Source organism: Lemur catta, chromosome 3 (genome assembly GCF_020740605.2).
Source record: "Lemur catta isolate mLemCat1 chromosome 3, mLemCat1.pri, whole genome shotgun sequence".
Lineage (NCBI taxonomy): Eukaryota > Metazoa > Chordata > Mammalia > Primates > Lemuridae > Lemur > Lemur catta.
The window spans coordinates 10301924-10320680 of NC_059130.1; the positions used below are offsets into that span (position 1 = coordinate 10301924).

The 18757-nt window shown below is 39.5% G+C and overlaps 2 protein-coding genes across 3 annotated transcripts in view; one reads left to right on the forward strand and one right to left on the reverse strand.

The window, feature by feature from the left end:
- Nucleotides 1–4802, reverse strand: part of HENMT1 (HEN methyltransferase 1) — a 32942-nt gene extending 28140 nt beyond the window's left edge. For both annotated transcript variants that reach the window (XM_045546677.1, XM_045546675.1), the window contains exon 1: nucleotides 4691–4802. The gene's annotated coding sequence lies outside the window, so the exon portion shown is untranslated. The remainder of the gene's footprint in view (nucleotides 1–4690) is intronic.
- On the forward strand, nucleotides 4754–13622 carry PRPF38B (pre-mRNA processing factor 38B). The gene is made up of 6 exons (XM_045546674.1): nucleotides 4754–5324; nucleotides 8102–8170; nucleotides 8474–8625; nucleotides 8709–8769; nucleotides 10826–11049; nucleotides 11589–13622. The coding sequence occupies exons 1-6, from the start codon at nucleotides 5049–5051 to the stop codon at nucleotides 12439–12441; spliced, it is 1635 nt and encodes a 544-aa protein (XP_045402630.1). The 5' UTR covers nucleotides 4754–5048; the 3' UTR covers nucleotides 12442–13622.
- Nucleotides 13623–18757: the final 5135 nt, after the last annotated feature.

Below are 18757 nucleotides of genomic sequence, written 5' to 3' on the forward strand. Positions count from 1 at the left end.
TCAAATTTTTAGTTCTTGGGTATATTAGTCAATGGCTTCTTATGTTCCTCTAGATTTGTAGTTGTTCTGAGCAATCAAATGTTCAGTTTCTGTTATTTTAGTTTCACATGGCAATCATTTTAATCCTTTATTCATTTATTCAAGACTGACATATGTTTACTGAGCACCTATACATACCAACATGCCGGCCTCTTTTAAATTGATGGAAATGCAAACGACCGAAAGTAACAAAAGTACTTTTAAGAAGGAAGAATGAAGTTGGAATACTTACCTTAACCTGATTCTAAAACTTACTATAAGCTACAGTGGCTAAATAGTTTGGTATTGGTGAAAACATACCCATAAAGATCAATGGAACAGAGTTCAGAAGTATACCACGTGTATGTAGCAGGTTGATGGATTTTTGACAAAAGTGTTAAAGCAATTCAAAAGGGAAAGAAAGGTCTTTTCAACAAATAGGGTTGAATCAACTGAATATTTGTGTGGTAAAAAAAAAAAAAAAAAGGAACATCAACGCTAATTCACACCATAGGCAAAAATTAACTCAAAAGGGATCATGGACCTAATGAACCCAAACTAAATACTTTCAGAAATATAGGAGGATACTGTTGTATCCTCCTATGGGATTGGCATTGGTAGTTCTCAGAACACAAAAAACAGGAATCATAAGTAAAAAAAAAAAATTGATAAATTGGCCTTCATTAAAATAAAAAAACTGCTCTTCGGAAGACACCATTAAAAAAATTAAAAGGCAAACCACAGACTATGTAAGAATACTTGCAACACATATAGCAGACAAAGGATTCATATACAGATCATGTAAGGAGCTCTTCCAACTCAATTATAAGACAAAGTAATAAAATGGGCAAAAGATTTGAAATTACTTCACAATAGATATATGAATGCGAATAAGCACCTGAAAAGATGTTCAACATCATTAGTGGTAAGGGAAATGTAAATTAAAACACTGAGATAACACCTCACACATCCAGTAGAATAGCTAAAATTAAAAAAAAATTATTATATGAAGTATTAGCGAGGATATGGAGCAACTGGAATTGTCATATACTGCTAGTAGGAAACAGTTTGGCTAGCTCATAAAAAGTTAAACATACAGCTACCATATGACCCAGCCACTCCACTTGTAGATATTTAGCACAAAACAACAAAATGCCACACAAAGCCTAGTACACAAATATTTACCTATTTGTAATAGCCCCAAATTCGAAACAATCCCAAATACCCTTCAATGATTGGGACCCACACAACAGAATACCATTCAGTAATTACAAAGAAAAACAAAGCACAACCTGTTGATACATGCAATAAGGATGAAGCTCACTATGGTGAGTCAAAGGCAGGCAAAAAAGAGAACAAAAGCAGTTCGTTTCTCCATCAGCCAGGAAGGACTTGTTGAGGTTGAGATACCTATCAAGGACAGTAAGTACCATGGCTTGAGTGCTTTGATCAAACCCCTGATGTGTAGTCTTCTGACCAGGCATCTACGATTTCATACTGTTGGAGCATTCGTTGTATTCCTGGGGGTTGCAGTTCTAAGTTTGCTGTGGCTAAACCAAGAAAGAAGGCATACACAGATTTCTACAGAAATTATGATTTCACGAAAGATTTTAAGATGAGGAAGGCTGATAACTTTCAGAGTGCAAAGTAATTTTGTAATATAATTTCTTTGGACAGAATTACATAGAAGTTTGTTACTGACCTGTGTTCCTGAGCTATGAATATGTGGGCTAAGGAATAGTTTCTCCTGGTAAATACACAATTAACAAATTTTAAAAAGAGAGAACTACATATGATTCCATTTTTTTAAATTCTTTTTTCATTTTTATTTTTTTATTTTTTTTTTTTTGAGACAGAGTCTTGCTTTGTTGCCTGGGCTAGAGTGAGTGCCATGGTGTCAGCCTAGCTCACAGCAACCTCAAACTCCTAGGCTCAAGCCATCCTTCTGCCTCAGCCTCCCGAGTAGCTGGGACTACAGGCACGAGCCACCAGGCCCAGCTAATTTTTTGTTTCTATTTTTAGTTGACTGGCTACTTTTTTCTATTTTTAGTAGAGATGGTCTCGCTCTTGCTCAGGCTGGTCTCAAACTCCTGACCTTGAGCAATCCTCCCGCCTTGGCCTCCCAGAGTGCTAGGATTACAGGCGTTAGCCACTGTGCCCAGCCCATTTATTTAAATTCAAGAAAATGCAAACTAATGACAGAAAGTGGTTGCCTGGGGATGAAGTTGCAAGGAGAGATGGATTATAAAAGGGCACAAAGAAAACTTTGGGGGATGATGGATGATTCTTATTTTGATTGTGGTGATGTATTGTGTACATGTGTCAAAACTAATCAAACCAAACTTTAGAGCTTTATCTATGTGCAGTGTGTAGTGTTCCTCAGTTACACCTGAATAGTTTTGTTTTTTTTTAATGAGGATAATAGTATAATAATTTCAGGCTATTGTAGGGATTCACTGAATATGTAAAGTACTTTATTGTAATACCTGGATCCCTGAGTTTGATGCCACTGAGACTTAGATACCAAACTGCAACCTCTGCTGAGCTCGTCATCCAGAATCTGTGAGTAAAGATAGTCTAAGACTACACAGATATGTATCTGAGGAATTTTAAAAAGTTCTTAATATTTCACAATTACAGTGTCACTGTGTAAAGTTAAGAAATCATTATCATCAAGGCAAAAAGCATACACACAGGAAGTAAGGACTGGGTTCAAAAAATTGCATTTTTTTTTTTTTTTGTGCCCCATCACCAAAAAATGTTTTCAATGGATAATTTGTTTGAGAAAAGTTAGGATCATCAGTTTTTCTTCGGAATTAAGTTAGTATAAACTACTATATAGAAAAACAAAATCTAGGCTGGGCGTAGTGGCTCACGCCTGTAATCCTATCACTCTGGGAGGCCAAGGCTGGAGGATCGCTCAAGGTCAGGAGTTCAAGACCAGCCTGAGCAAGAGGGAGACCCCATCTCTACTAAAAATAGAAAGAAATTTGCTGGACAACTTAAAATCCTATAGAAAAAAGTAGCCGGGCATGGTGGCACATGCCTGTAATCCCAGCTACTCGGGAGGCTGAGGCAGAAGGATTGCTTGAGCCCAGCAGTTTGAGGTTGCTGTGAGCTAGGTTGACACCATGGCACTCTAGCAACAGAGCAAGACTCTGTCTCAAAAAAAAAAAAAAGAAAAACAAAAAAAAATCTACTAGGAAGTAAAAACCATTTCTCTCAGAGTTTCAGTTCTCCTCCAATGTAAAATAAAGGAGCTAGACAGGATGTACTGTACCGCTCTAAAGATTTATGGATCAATTTCTTCATTTATTTTTTATCTTTCCTTGCATTGTCATACCACTGTCTCCTGATTTGCCTCCTATTTTTCTGTTTTTCTGGTTGTCTTCTGTCTCTCTCTCTCCTGGTTCATCTTCATCTAAGCATGGATATTCCCCAAGGTTTCTGTCTTATCCTTCCCCTCCTCTGAGTATGTGCTACTGAAATTAAGATCACCACCTTCAAAGTTCCTAACCCATAAGTTTCTAGGAAAGAGTTAATGATAAAAAGTGCCACAAAGAGAAATCAAATACGATGAAGAATGAAAAAGGTCATTGGATTTTGGCAATTAGTATGTCACTGAGTGAATCATCCAAGGTTTTTGGGTAGGGTAGTGATGCTTTTGGAATGACTCTGGCAATCTCTGTAAAGAATGGATTGAAGCCAGAAAATATTAGCAACATTAAGATCTTAAAGTAGACTTTGGGGTCACGGATTCAATCATGTAACCCTTGGATTTAAATGCCATTTAATTTCTAATGTTTCATCTTGGCGTTTTAGGCACTTCACAGCCATTATTTCCCCATAGTATATCTCCTGGCCCCTGTAAACTGGGCTATTTACTCTCCAGTAAGCCTGAGCTTCCCTGCTTCTATATATGCTCAGGCCGTTGGACAATAAAACCCGAATCCACCTGTAGAAACTTCAGTGCCCTCTGTTGCCTTCTCTTAACTCCTAAACTCAAAGAAACTTGCCTAAGTTATCAATAACTTTCGAAAAGGCAGACCGATTCTGACTCATTTCTACCTATCTTCCCCACTTCCTCCCGACCCCTCACCGCCATTCACAGTGCCTCGCCCAACGTTGACCACCCAGAATGCATCCGTAGAATTGAAAGACCTCGAGGCACCTACCAGATGTCTGGAAGATTCTACTAGGCGCTACAGGTATACTAACTCTTTTAATGCTCACTACAACTCAGCCAGATACTATTCCAATCTTACAGCTGAAATAAATTTAGGCTCCAAACACTAACATCTCCAGTTGAACACTAGAGGCCAGAGAAAACCAGAAAGCCCTTTTATCTGAACTACATGGAGGAGTGGGGTCCCTGACCACTGTCCCTTCCAGGAAATCTTAAAGAACCCAGGAGATCCTCTCGCATACTCCGCAGAAGTCAGTCGCGAGTCGGAAAGCACATCGCAGCCATGCGAACCCTTTTCTGCCGGCTCGCGAGAAACCAGGCAGGGCCCCCAGTCCAAATACTAAAGCATACAGGCTGGGCTTACAGCTCCCTCCCTCGACCCCCAATTCTCAGGGGAAACCCCCCAGAGCCGGGTTCGGCAGGCCACCGCGGAGACTTCAGCTCGCAGAGAACGCACGGAACCAGGAAAAGGAATCTCCTGCCCACCTGGGCGTCTCTGATTGGCCACCGGCGCAGCGTAGAACGCTCGGGCGTGTTGCGTCACATCCGCCGGCCGGCCATCTTGTTCCCAGGGGCAGTTGGCGGAAGAGATCGCGCTCCCGGGCCGCCGGCTCGCCTTCTGCCTGGAGTTCTTGCGGCTGGCTCCTCGCCGTCTGCTTTCGACCCGGGGTTCGTTTGTCTGCATCCCCGTTGCTCTCCCTCAGCTGGCTGGGGCACGGCGAGGCGGCCCCCTCTCCCAACGGCGTTCCATGGAGTAGGGTCCCGGACCGTTGTCCCGAAGAGCGAGATCGAGCCTGGCCCCCTCCCTCCTCCCTCCTCCCTCCCTCCTTCCTTCCGCCGCAACATGGCTAACAACAGCCCCGCGCTGACAGGCAACTCGCAGCCGCCGCACCAAGCAGCCGCTGCCGCGGCTCAGCAGCAACAGCAGTGCGGCGGCGGCGGCGCCACCAAGCCGGCGGTCTCGGGCAAGCAGGGCAATGTCCTGCCGCTGTGGGGCAACGAGAAGACCATGAACCTCAACCCCATGATCCTGACCAACATCCTGTCGTCGCCTTACTTCAAAGTGCAGCTCTACGAGCTCAAGACCTACCACGAGGTGGTGGACGAGATCTACTTTAAGGTACGAAGCATCTAGGCCTTGGGCTTATGGGTAAGTTCGGAAGACAGGGTATAGAGGAAACGGGCGGAGGCGGCCCCCGAGATCTGAGGGTTTGTGGGTGGGAGAAGGTGGGACAGAGGGGGAGCTGCGGCCTATAGTGTGTCCGGGAGGGGTCGGACTGGGGCCGCCCTCTCGTTTCCTTTTCAGATTTTTAGGGCCTAGAGAGCCCGCCAATATTGATCTCTGTCTCCCCCCAACCTCCTGCCCACCCTTGGGAGAAGTTGGGCAAGAGGGGTTGGGGAGAGGAGAAACGTAATAGAAGCCTCTCCAGTTTACAGTTTTAAAATTATTCCTTTTGACGTGGACCTACTCAGCACCAACTTGGTGCTTCTTCCGCCCACCCCGGGCCAGGACGTGTAATGACTTCAATGTTGGCCTCGTGTTGGCGCTCACTATCCGATCCAGACAGGGGAAATGGTCCATGAGTGTGTGTCGGGTGGGGTGGGAGGGTTGAGGGTGGAGAGGTGCCAGTTCAAGAGGTGTACAGAAGGCCTGGAAATTTTCCCAGCAGGAAGTCAGGAATAAAAGGTCTCAGCCACCTGTGCATTGGGCTTATTTAGAATTATCTGGGCCCTGGGCTTCTGCGGCAGGGTCGGTGCTGGCTTGGCTGTGCTGGGGAGCTCACCTGGCGCCTCCTCACTGCACTCTTGTCTCAGTTCTTGTTTCGTTAGCAGGATTGACTCAGTCTTGCAGCGAGGCTCGGAGCAGCCCAGGGTCGCAGGTAGAGGTATGCACTATTAATCATGCTCAATCGCCATAAATGCATTTCCCTGGTTAAATGAACGGCTAATTAAATTTTTCTTTTTTTTTTGGCCAATGGTTTTGGTCGTTTCTTCACCAAATAGATAGGCTTTTTCCACTTCTCTACAAATTATGTAGTTTTAAAAATATCTTCCAGGCCTCCGAAGGTTACTTTATATTCTAAAGAATGTTAATAATATCGTTAGTGGTCTTTAAATATTTTTGCTAGAGCATCTGATATACAGTCTGTTTTGTCTGTATTGACTCTTAAAAATTTGACGGACCACATAAAGTTTTTTCTGTCATCTGAACATACGTATAGAGAGATGTTACCAAAAGGACATTTCTCTTTTGTCCACCTTTTCTGCAAGTTAAGTGATTAGATTATTGAGGGATTTTTTTTTTTTTTTTTTTTTTAAGATACTAGTTGCTTTTCGTAGAAAATAGATGTTGAGTGGTACAGTTCAACTTTGGGTATGTAAAGTACATAGATAAATTTGCTATCCTCCTCGAAGAGTCTATATAGTAGGTCTAAGTATAATTCTTTCAACTAGATTTTTTTAGCTTTTAAAAGGTAAGACCTTTTCAGCGTGGATACAGTATGGCGAATATTTAACCATTAGCTTTATTTATGCAGTAAACTTTAAACAGCTGAAAATTGGGTGCCTGCTCTTTTTGTGGCAGGTTCTGTTTTATAACATAGGCAAAATTTTATTAGAGGAAAAACTCCTTTTCAAATTTCAAATGTTGTGTTTTGAGACAACTTAAGACTCTACCAGGAATTATTTTTAAATTCAATTACAAAACTAAAGACTCAGGTATTAAGATGTTTGGATCAAATAATCATTGAAATATGTAGGCTTCCAACTTTGTAATTTGATTTTGTATTGCATCCACCCCTTTGGCTAGCCTTTAAGGAATTGAAACTCATTTACACAGCAAGCTGGGGGGTGGGGAGGAAAGGAAACAGTAAAGCACTGCAGGAGTTGATGAGCAAGATAGTTTAGTGCTTAAATTTAAATGCATGCTTTTCTGTCTGAAGCCATTTTTCAAGAATATACAATGTTAACATGTGTGGGTGGAAATACAGTTTTAGAAATACATAGAATGAATGAACAGGATTTTTTTGTCTTAAGAAACAAAGATGGGTCTGATCTTTCCGAAAGACCTTTTGGGTTCTAACTGTTTTAGAGCTGATATTCTTCTTCTTATTTTTTGGCTATTTTTGGGTAAAGTGGTTTTTGCGAGGTACTCTCCTTAGCAAAGATGATACTGTATCATCTTTGATTATACTTAGTGTATACTAATGACTATTCACACTCCGTTTTTGACACAGTTTATATTCTGGGAAAAAAATAGGTTCACATAATTAGGCATAAGATAAATTACAAGAATGATTTCTGTGTAAGTGTGGCCTTTGTAATTTCTCTTTAATCAAGAATGAACCTTATCTTGGTGAAAATAAAAATACAAATAAAAAGTTCTATCATTTTGCACCAGAAGTAACTTGTTACTGTTTTAGCAAATTTTCTTCAAGTTATTTTCTTTTATAATGTAGATGTAAAAATCATCATTAAATTGGACTACTGAGGGTATTTTAAAGATTTTTTTCAAATACTTGAACTTCATTTCATTAATATTTTTTACTTTAGAGACTTAAATCCTTTTTAAAATGAAAATTTTTATTTTTTAAGCAACTCATAATAAGATATTTCCCACACATAGATATCAGCTCTCTATACAGCTAGCTTAATGGGATTTCAGCTCCGTAAAGCTGTTATGGTTTTGTTAAACCCTAGTAGCTTTATTGGTGTTCTTTAAGTGTCTAGGGATTTTTTCCCAACATAATTTACATACTTAATGTCAGTAAATATAATATATACTTAATACCAAAATAATTTTCGAAGAGCTACTCTATTATGGACTTGGGCTTTAATCAGACTTTTAAACAAATTCAAAGTATGAATGTTTGTTGTGTTTCTCTTTTCTATTTTCAGGTCACACATGTTGAACCATGGGAGAAAGGAAGCAGGAAAACAGCGGGCCAGACAGGGATGTGCGGAGGGGTAAGTAGAAGTACGTGCATTTTTTAGTTTTTCTGTGTCTGATAACCAAGTTTATATTTAGAAAACTAAAGCTCCACCTGTCAGTTGCACACTTAAATGACAATTTGTAGGCAGTTCTTAAGAATTAATTTTTAATCTAAATTAAAACATCCAGTGAATAGAGTTAGAAAAGGTGATTTTTTAATACTCTATTTTTAGGTCTGGATTATGGCTTGTTATTAATACCTAATAGGATTAATCAATTGGTGTTAAGTATCTGTTACCTATTTTACTACTATTTCTTAACTTTCCTTTGCCCTAAAGGTTCGAGGTGTTGGAACAGGAGGAATTGTTTCAACTGCTTTTTGCCTATTATACAAGTTATTTACTCTGAAGTTAACTCGAAAGCAAGTGATGGGTCTTATAACACACACAGACTCTCCATATATTCGAGCACTTGGATTTATGTATATAAGGTGAGCATGCACTTATTCACATTTCCAGTAAATATCTGATTTTAATTCACATGAGTTTAATAATAAGTCTTTTGTAATTCTAGATATACACAGCCCCCTACAGATCTATGGGACTGGTTTGAATCCTTCCTTGATGATGAAGAGGTATGTCAACAAGGGTAATAATTAGCTTCCTTATGATTACTTTCATTTTTTAAATATATTTTATTTACTGGAAGTGCAGTGTCTTCCACAGTTTTCTGTAGTTAAATTTATTTTAGTCAAATACTTTTAGAATTAATACTCTTTTATTAAGACTTGTTGCCTTTTATATATCTTAGGTTATTTCTGAGTTTTATTTTCTTTTATATTGTTTTAAATGTGCTTTGGTAACTTAAAATTTTCTCTTCCTAATTGTGTGTATTGTATTGATCCTGAATTGTACAATTGATAGTTACTTTTTAAGATGGGCCATGCTCAAGATTGATGATAAAAGACATGCACATAGAATACTAATTGTAGCTTTTTTTTCTTCTGGAACATTTCAGTTCATCACCCTCTAACTTCTTCATAATATCAGTATTCCCACTTGCATAGAAGTGCAGAATTGAAGAGTTGGGTGTGGCTTAAATAGGCCGAGAGTTTGGATGACTTGTTCAAGGTGACAAAAGAAATAAATTTTAATGCTAGTTTTCTGATTCTTAGTACACTATATCTATATATTTTTTAAATCTTTTCCTTAAATTACAGGTTGTGTATTTCTAATCTGAAAATTTGAAATGCTCCAAAACCCAAAATGCTCCAAAATCTAAAATGTAGTTGCTTTGGGAAATTTACTGAGTCAGATTTAAATCACATATGTATTAATTTGCTTACATAGAGAAGTTCATGATCTCGGAATGTATTCAGTAGTGAGCTATGTTGTTCATATACCTATTCCCACCACTGCTTTGTATTTTAAGGTTCATAAAGCAATCAGTAAGTGCTATGTTTCAATAGTCTGTTTTAAAAGTTCATCCAAAGGATTTGTTGAATTAAAGGATGGCTTTAATGGAAATCTGTTGTGTTTTTGTTATTTATATGCGCACCTAAAAAAAATCTCACACATTTAGACATGGAGAGTTTTAATTTTTCTCGACTCTTTTTCTTTTTTTGTTTTTTGCCTGTTAACTGAGCTATTTAACAACTCAGAAAAAGCAAAAAGTGTTTTAAATCACGATCTTTAAAGATTTTTTTTCTCTTTAGATGAAAGTTTTTCGGACTGAATCACTTCTCTCTTTGTCTTTAAAAAAGCATGTCCCTCTTCATAATTGGTGTTGTATTAGGTTTATTTCTGAATGCCTCTGTTTAATCTGTTTTTATTATGTTTACAAATCTGAGGTCCTCTATTTAAGCTAACTTATTGTTTTCTTCCTTAGATATCTGCAGCGATTATATTTGGAAATACTGTATATCTGAACACTTAAATGTGTGTGAGTGCAAGCAGTTTTACCTTTAGCTCTTGTTTTCCTGTTTAGATAACAAATCTCACTTTCCTTGTGTGCTTGCACTATAGGTTTGGGACTGACAATAGCTGACTAACATGTCCTGAGCTGTGAGAGGGCATAGCAAGAAGGCCTTCATGCGGTAATGACCCTTTTCAGAGACAATGGTCATCATGGATTATGCGTTTCCAATTATTTGTTCATTTATTTATTTTCTACATAACTCTAAATTAGAAAACCTCACTGCTTCATGGCAGTTGGTTTGCTATTGCTTCCAGTTTTATTAGGGCTTCATTTTATATTAGAGCTGTTAAAAAGATAACCTTTAGACAGGAATTGTCTAAAGTAGTTCATATGTAGCTAGGTTATAGTTCTAGGTATGATGTGTGCAAATATGTCCACAGAAATAAATACATACTTAGTAGGTATGTGGAATGTAAATTTAAGTCAGTTGTTCCACTTAGTTTATAATTGTAAGGGGCTTTTTCATATTGTTAACTGAGTGAGATCGGTTCCCTTTATGCCCATGAGGCTGCAGGGTTTGTTCTCACCTGCATGCACACACTAAGCCCAAATGTTTCTCTGTATCATTCATTACCAGATTAGGTTACAAAAATTAAAATTTTTGTTAGAATTTTTTTTGTACTTGAGTTCCAAAGATGGTAATATTTGATAGTATTCATGGACATATTGAGATATGTTTTTTGACGGCTAGGGCGTCTTTTGTGTTTCTGTAGGACCTAGATGTGAAGGCTGGTGGTGGCTGTGTGATGACCATTGGAGAAATGCTACGGTCTTTTCTCACAAAGCTGGAGTGGTTTTCTACCTTATTTCCAAGAATTCCAGTTCCAGTTCAGAAAAATATTGATCAACAGATTAAAACCCGACCTAGGAAAGTCAAGAAAGATGGGAAAGAAGGTGCTGAGGAAATAGACAGACATGTAGAACGCAGACGTTCAAGGTAGTGTGACTCTTGAATTATCGTTATTTTTAAAATATGCTTTATACAAACTTAATAGTTCCCAGAAGTCAATGGCAAGTTCTTAGGAAATTCTGTGTATACTGTTCCTTTTATTAGTTTGTCACTTCTACCCCCAAAAGGTTGTTTTCTTTTAGGGCATTTTCAACAAAACTTGCATCTGGAAATGAGAATAACCAAATTTTTTGCTTTGGTTATTCTTGATGTTTATGTCAGCTGGAGACCTAAAGAATAATAATAATAAAGTTTTACTATGGGCCGTGCATAGTGGCTTGCTCCTATAACTAGCACTTTGGGAGACCAAGGCAGAAGGATGGCTTGAGTCCAGGAGTTGAGGTTGCAGTAAGCTATGATGACACCACTGACTCTAGCCCAGGCAACAAAACAAGACCCGGTCTTCAACAATTAAAAAAAATTTTTTTAAATGTAAGAAAAATTTTTAAAGTTTTACTGTGAAAAAGGGTAAAATTTTTAATGAAGTTTTATTTATTGACATTTTCTTCTTCCCTCCCCTTTCTTAGGTCTCCGAGGAGATCACTGAGTCCACGGAGGTCACCAAGAAGATCAAGAAGTAGAAGTCATCATCGGGAGGGCCATGGGTCTTCTAGCTTTGACAGAGAATTAGAAAGAGAGAAAGAACGCCAGCGACTAGAACGTGAAGCCAAAGAAAGGGAGAAAGAAAGGCGAAGATCTCGGAGTATTGATCGAGGGTTAGAACGCAGGCGTAGCAGAAGTAGGGAAAGGCATAGGAGTCGCAGTCGAAGTCGTGATAGGAAAGGGGATAGAAGAGACAGGGATCGGGAAAGAGAAAAGGAAAATGAGAGAGGTAGAAGAAGAGATCGTGACTATGATAAGGAAAGAGGTAATGACAGAGAAAAGGAGAGGGAACGATCAAGAGAAAGATCCAAGGAACAGAGAAATAGGGGAGAGGTAGAAGAGAAGAAACATAAAGAAGACAAAGATGATAGACGGCATAGAGATGACAAAAAAGATTCCAAGAAAGAGAAAAAACACAGTAGGAGTAGAAGCAGAGAAAGGAAACATAGAAGTAGGAGTAGAAGTAGAAATGCAGGGAAACGAAGTAGAAGCAGGAGTAAAGAGAAGTCAAGTAAACATAAAAATGAAAGTAAAGAAAAATCAAATAAACGAAGTAGAAGTGGCAGTCAAGGAAGAACTGACAGTGTTGAAAAATCAAAAAAACGGGAACATAGCCCCAGCAAAGAAAAATCTAGGAAGCGTAGTGGAAGCAAAGAACGTTCCCATAAACGAGATCACGGTGATAGCAAGGACCAGTCAGATAAACATCGAAGGAGCCAAAGTATAGAACGAGAGAGCCAAGAAAAACAACATAAAAACAAAGATGAGACTGTGTGAAAATTTTTTGTAAAAGTGGATCACATTGAATCCTATAAATGTTTGATTTAATCTGCTTTTCCCCCCACCCCAGTTGAGATTGTGCAGTAGTTACGCACTCTTCAAGCTCCCTGTAGGCTGAATTTTCATTTCCTCTTTTGTGTAGGGAAGTGCCTTTGTAATCCCATTTATTGCATTGATGTTTTCACCCAGTTGAGTTTGATACATGATGCACAGATTGTTGTTGCATTTTTATTGTTTAATTGTTTTTGAAATGTACAGTCTGTACATATGTCCTGAAAATGTTTTAATTCCTTTGGCATGATTGCCATGTTGATTAAATTTGTATAAGGCAATAAACTGCCACTAATTCTATTTTTATTTTGTAGGTGTGGGATTATGGTTTGTGTACTGAAGTTAGCATGACTGTGCTTTTCATAATAGAATGCTAAAGACTTTGAGAATGGATCTTGGATGTCTACTTTAGGAGAATTATGTGCTGTCAATGTACATGAAGGCAGCAGTCGTAGGATTAACATTCTTGTCCACTGTATATTATCTTGGAAGGCTCTTGTTAGTATGTTATACTTAATATTCTCCACAGTTAACCTTTAGAGAGAATTTATGAGAAGTTAGTTTCTGATGCAGAGGTTTAAATTAGGCTGTTGATTTGATCAAAAGTCCTTTTAGCATTCTACCTCAAAGGGACACTGTTAGTATGCCTAAAATTTATTCGCTTAGTTTTCCTTTTTTATTTGAAAAAATACATGACATGTAATCTTTTTTCCTTGAATTCTTTCTCAGATTTTAAAGTACTATATTAAAGAAAAAAATAATGTCTAAAGTCTAGCATTCTTGCAGAAATCTATACTAACATGTAATTGGGAGAGGGTGGGGCAGATAAGTAGAAAAACAGAGTCAAGCCTCAAGCTTCCAAAGCATTTTTATAAATGGAAAATACTTAAATTATGAAACAGCTTGATATAGTGTCCTTTTTTTAAACTCCAAACTTTTTTTATTGATAACAAAGATCACTGTTTTGAGTTTTTAAACTTAATCTAGAAGAGAGAAGTATTAAAGTAATGCTATGCTGCATTATTTAAGACTATCAGCAAATGATTTGATAGATTGTTCTTATGACTTGTATTCTGATTATGGAGAACCATCATGAGTGTGGAATAAATACTGGATTAAATCCTTTATCCTGGGTGTTGGCTTTCTCCCCATTTGTTAACATTTTTTTAAAGTATTTTTATAGTGGAAATTGATAAAATGTTAGTAGAGTCATTTTCCATAGAGGGATACCTTAGCACCCAGGTGACAAGTGAATATTGAATCTTGTCAGTGACGTATCACTAGGGTGATTGATTGGGTGATTGTTCCACATTAAAGGTGCTTGTTTAGGTACTTTTCACTTGGACCATATGTTAGCATCATTTAAAATTTGGATTTGAAGGAAATTTTAGAACAGAAAAGAGGCCCAAAGCGGTATGTTTTGTCAGTGCTAGGGCTAAAAGTGAGTGTCCCTGAGAATGTGGTGGTTTCCCTGGCACACGCTGATGTTTGTTTCATCTCACTGATTGTATTGCCACCTCATGGGCACTTAGAAGCCACTTTGCGAGACTGTTAAATGGAACACCCTTGCCAGAGTCCTCCATATGTGGGCTTCACATTTGTACCTAACTGCATTGCAGAAAAATCTCATTAAATGAAGGAATTCCTCTAAAAATGGTATGCTTTTTTTTTAAGTAGAAGATTCAGTTGTCTTTTAAGTTGTAATGAAAGCCAGATTTATCTTGCATTGAAAATCTATTTAGCATATCAAAATTATGGTGCTACTCCTTTGGATATAGTTCTTGAAATGTTAATGTCATATTTTGGATAAAATGTAGAAAATTTAAATTATTTGAAATAGAGATGAAAGTACTACCACAGGCTGCCGTTGATTTCTTACGATTTTTAATATTGTAAGTTTGCTTTTGAGGAAAATTTTGGTAGATGTGAGAACATGTAAATAATACTAGCCAATGCCAAATAGATGCATGGTTTATTTGAAGTGTAGCTTTCTAGGAGACTGGGAAAACTATGAAAGATTTCTCAGGGTCATTTCTTGCAACAAGAGAAGTTGAAAATCTTTTGATAGAGGTTTATAACTAGCAGCTTCCATCCAGTTTTTGTATTTAGCTTATTGAAGTGATCTCACCTTTCTGTGTATTTGTATCTTTGCCTCTTTTTTAATGTTCAATTTGCAATTCTTTTTTTTTTAATTCTACAAATGTTAAGCCAGTATGTGCCAAGGGCAAACACTGAGGAAACGGAGATAAACAAAACAGACAAAATCCTGCTCTTAGGAGCTTACATTGCAATGGAAGGAGTCAGGAGATAAACAATACAGATAACGAAAGGTATGTTAGATAGTGATGAGTGCAAGTGAGAAAAAAATGACAGGAAGATAAGAAAGCTCTTTAATCCCCAAGGGACTTATCTCCTTGCAAACAAATGCTATACAAGGGATGGTGTATATCATCAACCTTGAAATTTTAATATAAAATGTCTGTTTTAATGCTGTTCAACTTAGTCTTTCACTCTGGCTTAGTTCCTCAGTTTCTCCAAGGTTGTTCCCAACCCCCCTCCCCCACACCTGTGCTTGGTGTGTTAGGGACAGGGCTGCAGAGCTCTGCTCACCCACCCATCCCAACCCATCCCCCCACCTTTCTTAACCTCTGAGTTCTGAGCCCCTTTTTAGGAATCTGATGAAAACTGGATCCTGTCTAGGAAAATAAAAGGTACCCTGAAATTTGTGTGCAATTTCAAAGGGGCTCCTAAACTGTTCTAGAACTTCTGTTTACTTGCTGATTTTTTAAAGCTATGATTAGGTGTACAGTTTTTGAGGATGAGTAGTATAGTAAGCCAGAAATTAAACTCCTGGGAGGGTCCCAAAGGCAGTAACTTTTTGTTTGTTTCTAACTTAAAAGGTGAAATGGAACAAAAAATGTTAATGATACATAATTCTCTTCCCTAGGAGTAGTCCTTTATGAATAATATAAGTAGTTTTTGATTCATAGAGTTGAGGCCCCAACACTGGCAGCTTGTAAATTTTTCAGCTGATACCAGTGTGCAACCTCAAAACACTGTGACTCCTTGACAATTTCTCGCTGGTGATACTGACCAGCTGATGCGCATCAAGTTGATTCTGGTCCTAATCTGATTCTAGCATCTTGCAAATGCTGAATTCAGCCTTGAATGCCTAACTCTATTGCAGGATGGATCTCTTAAGTGGAGCTAATTTTATGGGAAAAGTAACACTTCTTCGTGATAGTATCAATCTCTTTCTGAAATTCCTCCTCTATCGTGTTATCCTATAAAATCCTGTAGCACATTGCAAATACCTCTAAAATATTTTTAATTTTAGGATTACTTATCAACGTGTTATTGTAGGAAACATGACAGTGTGAGTACAATCAACTGAACAATGAGCATCATAGCTGATTTAAAATCATTCCATTTCTCAGCATTGATAGTCAAATTTTCTACTATTATGCAATCATGATTCATATGTATTGCACAGGTAGGTATTCAGGTGTGTGGGGGGTGCCTTTTCAGCCTATTGCAAAAAGTTATACTTGCTAAACAGCTGACCTGAAAGCATTTCATATAGCATACAAACTATGAGGTTTTGTCACAAGGATTGGAAAAAGAAAATGATTTACTGCAAGCTTGAGTTTGGCTGATCAGCAGGTACGTGAAGTCCATCAGTGTTCAGTTGATTTTCTTTGCTCAGTTCTTGTTCAGGCCAGTCTGAAGCTGAATTATTTCTCTCTTTCTTGGGTCAGTGGAATCAGTCACACACACACACACACACCCCTGACAAATTCCATCAGCTGCTGACCCCCAACATCCCAGACATACAATCCAAGTGAAACAAAAAACCGTGCTGAGCAAATGGAAGAGAAATCCTCTTGTCCTCTCCTTCCCTTTTATTTAGAAATTTTGCAGTCAACAGTGTCCTGGATATTTTTTAAGTGCCAGGCTCTCATCCAGCCAGTCCAGGTACTGGTTCAGGGGACATTTCTTTCTGAATGGAGTGTTCCATGTCTGACCCCTACTCTGGGAAATGAGTTATGCTGAGCCTTGTGCAGGGACAGCCACTGATTTGTGGCTGTGCCAGTTACTGATTTCTTCTTTTTTTTTTTTTTTGAGACAGAGTCTCACTCTGTTGCCCAGGGCTAGAGTGCCGTGGCATCAGCCTAGCTCACAGCAACCTCAAACTCCTGGGCTTAAGTGATCCTCCTGCCTCAGCCTCCCGAGTAGCTGGGACTACAGGCATGCGCAACCATGCCTGGCTAATTTTTTCTATATGTATTTTTAGTTGTCCAGATCATTTCTATTTTTAGTAGAGATGGGGTCTTACTCTTGCTCAGGCTGGTCTCAAACTCCTGAGCTCAAACGATCCACCGGCCTCGGCCTCCCAGAGTGCCAGGATTACAGGCGTGGGCCACCGCACCCGGCCTGATTTATTTCTTACCTCCAAATCCTCCCTCTACTTCCCTGCTTTGTGATTCTGGAGCTGAACCTTTTAAACATTTCTCCTTTGCCAGTGGGCACGTTGTTAAGCTTGTCAGTAGAGGATGATGGAGGGAGCTGCAGGAGAAAGGAGTTTCTCTTCATTCTGCTGTGTTCTTTCTTCTTGCTTCTGCATTGTGTAGGGGCCAGTGGCATGAAAGACACCCAGTTGCATTCATCCCCCAGGAAATTTCAGTGGCATCTCATTGAGGGAGGTGGAGGGAACTCCCAGCAAGTCCACTGGTCTGCCAGCTTCCCAGCAAGTCTTATTAGTGCTCCAGCAAGCAACTTCCCAGTCAGTTTCAGCAGCACCCCACAGATTTCCCAGGAAGTGTCAGTAGCATCCCAGTGATGGTGTTCTAGTCAGTTTTGCTGACACCTGCTCTCCAGCCTTCAGCATCTCAGCAACTAGAGGGGCACAGCTGCATCCTCTCCAACAAATTTGTTCTTTCCTTGTGTCCTCTGCCTCAGCCCTAGAGGTAGTGGCTGTTTCCTATATCCACTATTCCTATGTTTTTTAGAGTCCTCTTTACCCTTAGTTATTAATCCCTTGTTACTGGTTAATAATTTTTTTTTTTTTTTAAGAGAGGGAGACTCACTGTCAGCCAGGCTGGAGTGCAGTGGCCCCATCATAGCTCACTGCAGCCTCAAACTCCTGGGCTTAAGCAATCCTCTTGCCTCAGCCTCTTGGGTAGTTGGGACTACAGGTGCACATCACCACACTCAGCTATTGTTTTTGTTTTTGTTTTTGTTTTTGTAGACATGGGGGTCTTATAATGTTGCCCAGGCTCGTCTCAAACTCCTAGGCTCAAGCAATTCTCTTGCCTTGATCTCCCAAAGCACCGAAATTATAGGTGTGAGCCACCAAGCCTGGTCTAATAATTCCTTTTTTTTTTTTTTGGAGACAAGAGTCTCGCTCTTTTGCCCTGGCTAGAGTGCCGTGGCGTCAACCTAGCTCACTGCAACCTCTGCAACCTCAAACTCCTGGGCTTTAGCAATCCTCCTGCCTCAGCCTCCCAAGTAGCTGGGACTACAGCTATCCTTTCCAACTCCCCTGGCTCCTCCAATCCATTGCTCCTGCTGACTTTCACTCTCCTTTGCAGCCCCCTCAGCCTCCACTGCAATGAGACAGTGCAAGCCTCACTTCCTGCCTTACCTCGCTTAGTTTCTACTGTCCAGTATTACAAATCACTCCCTTGTAAATGCCCTCAGCTTCCTTGCTGTAGTCTCTATCATATTGGTCTAGTAATACCCTAATCCAAGATAAGTGCAACTCTCAGCCTGCTCTGTGCCAGTGCACAAGTGACTGAATGTGACTGGAGAAAATACACAATCATGTGACTGGCTTCTCTTTAAGTTGATGACCGCAAGCCTCAACAAGTGATCTGTTGAAGATTCAGCAAAGGTACCATTTGAAGAGAATACAGTATGTGTCCAGGGTTCAGGACACAGTGTATACCTTTAATCAGTGAACACTGTGCTGCATCCCAAACACGTAAAATACTGGATGGATGCAGGAGGGGTCCTTTCTACTATCATACCCAGTGACCCACTTGAGGGGTCTGTGCTTCCCCCCTGTGGAACTCTGGGCTCGTGTGAGCCGCAGAGTGACTGCCTCCTTAATTTTTGCACCCTAGAGGCCTCTCTTGCCTTGCCCCAGGCCTGATTGACGCAGTGGTGCACCATCCAGATCTCCCCTCCAGTGTTGTCCTGAATTCAGGCAAGGAGCACTGACATTCCTTTGTCCACCAGTCGCTGGGTGCCCCAGGGAGGG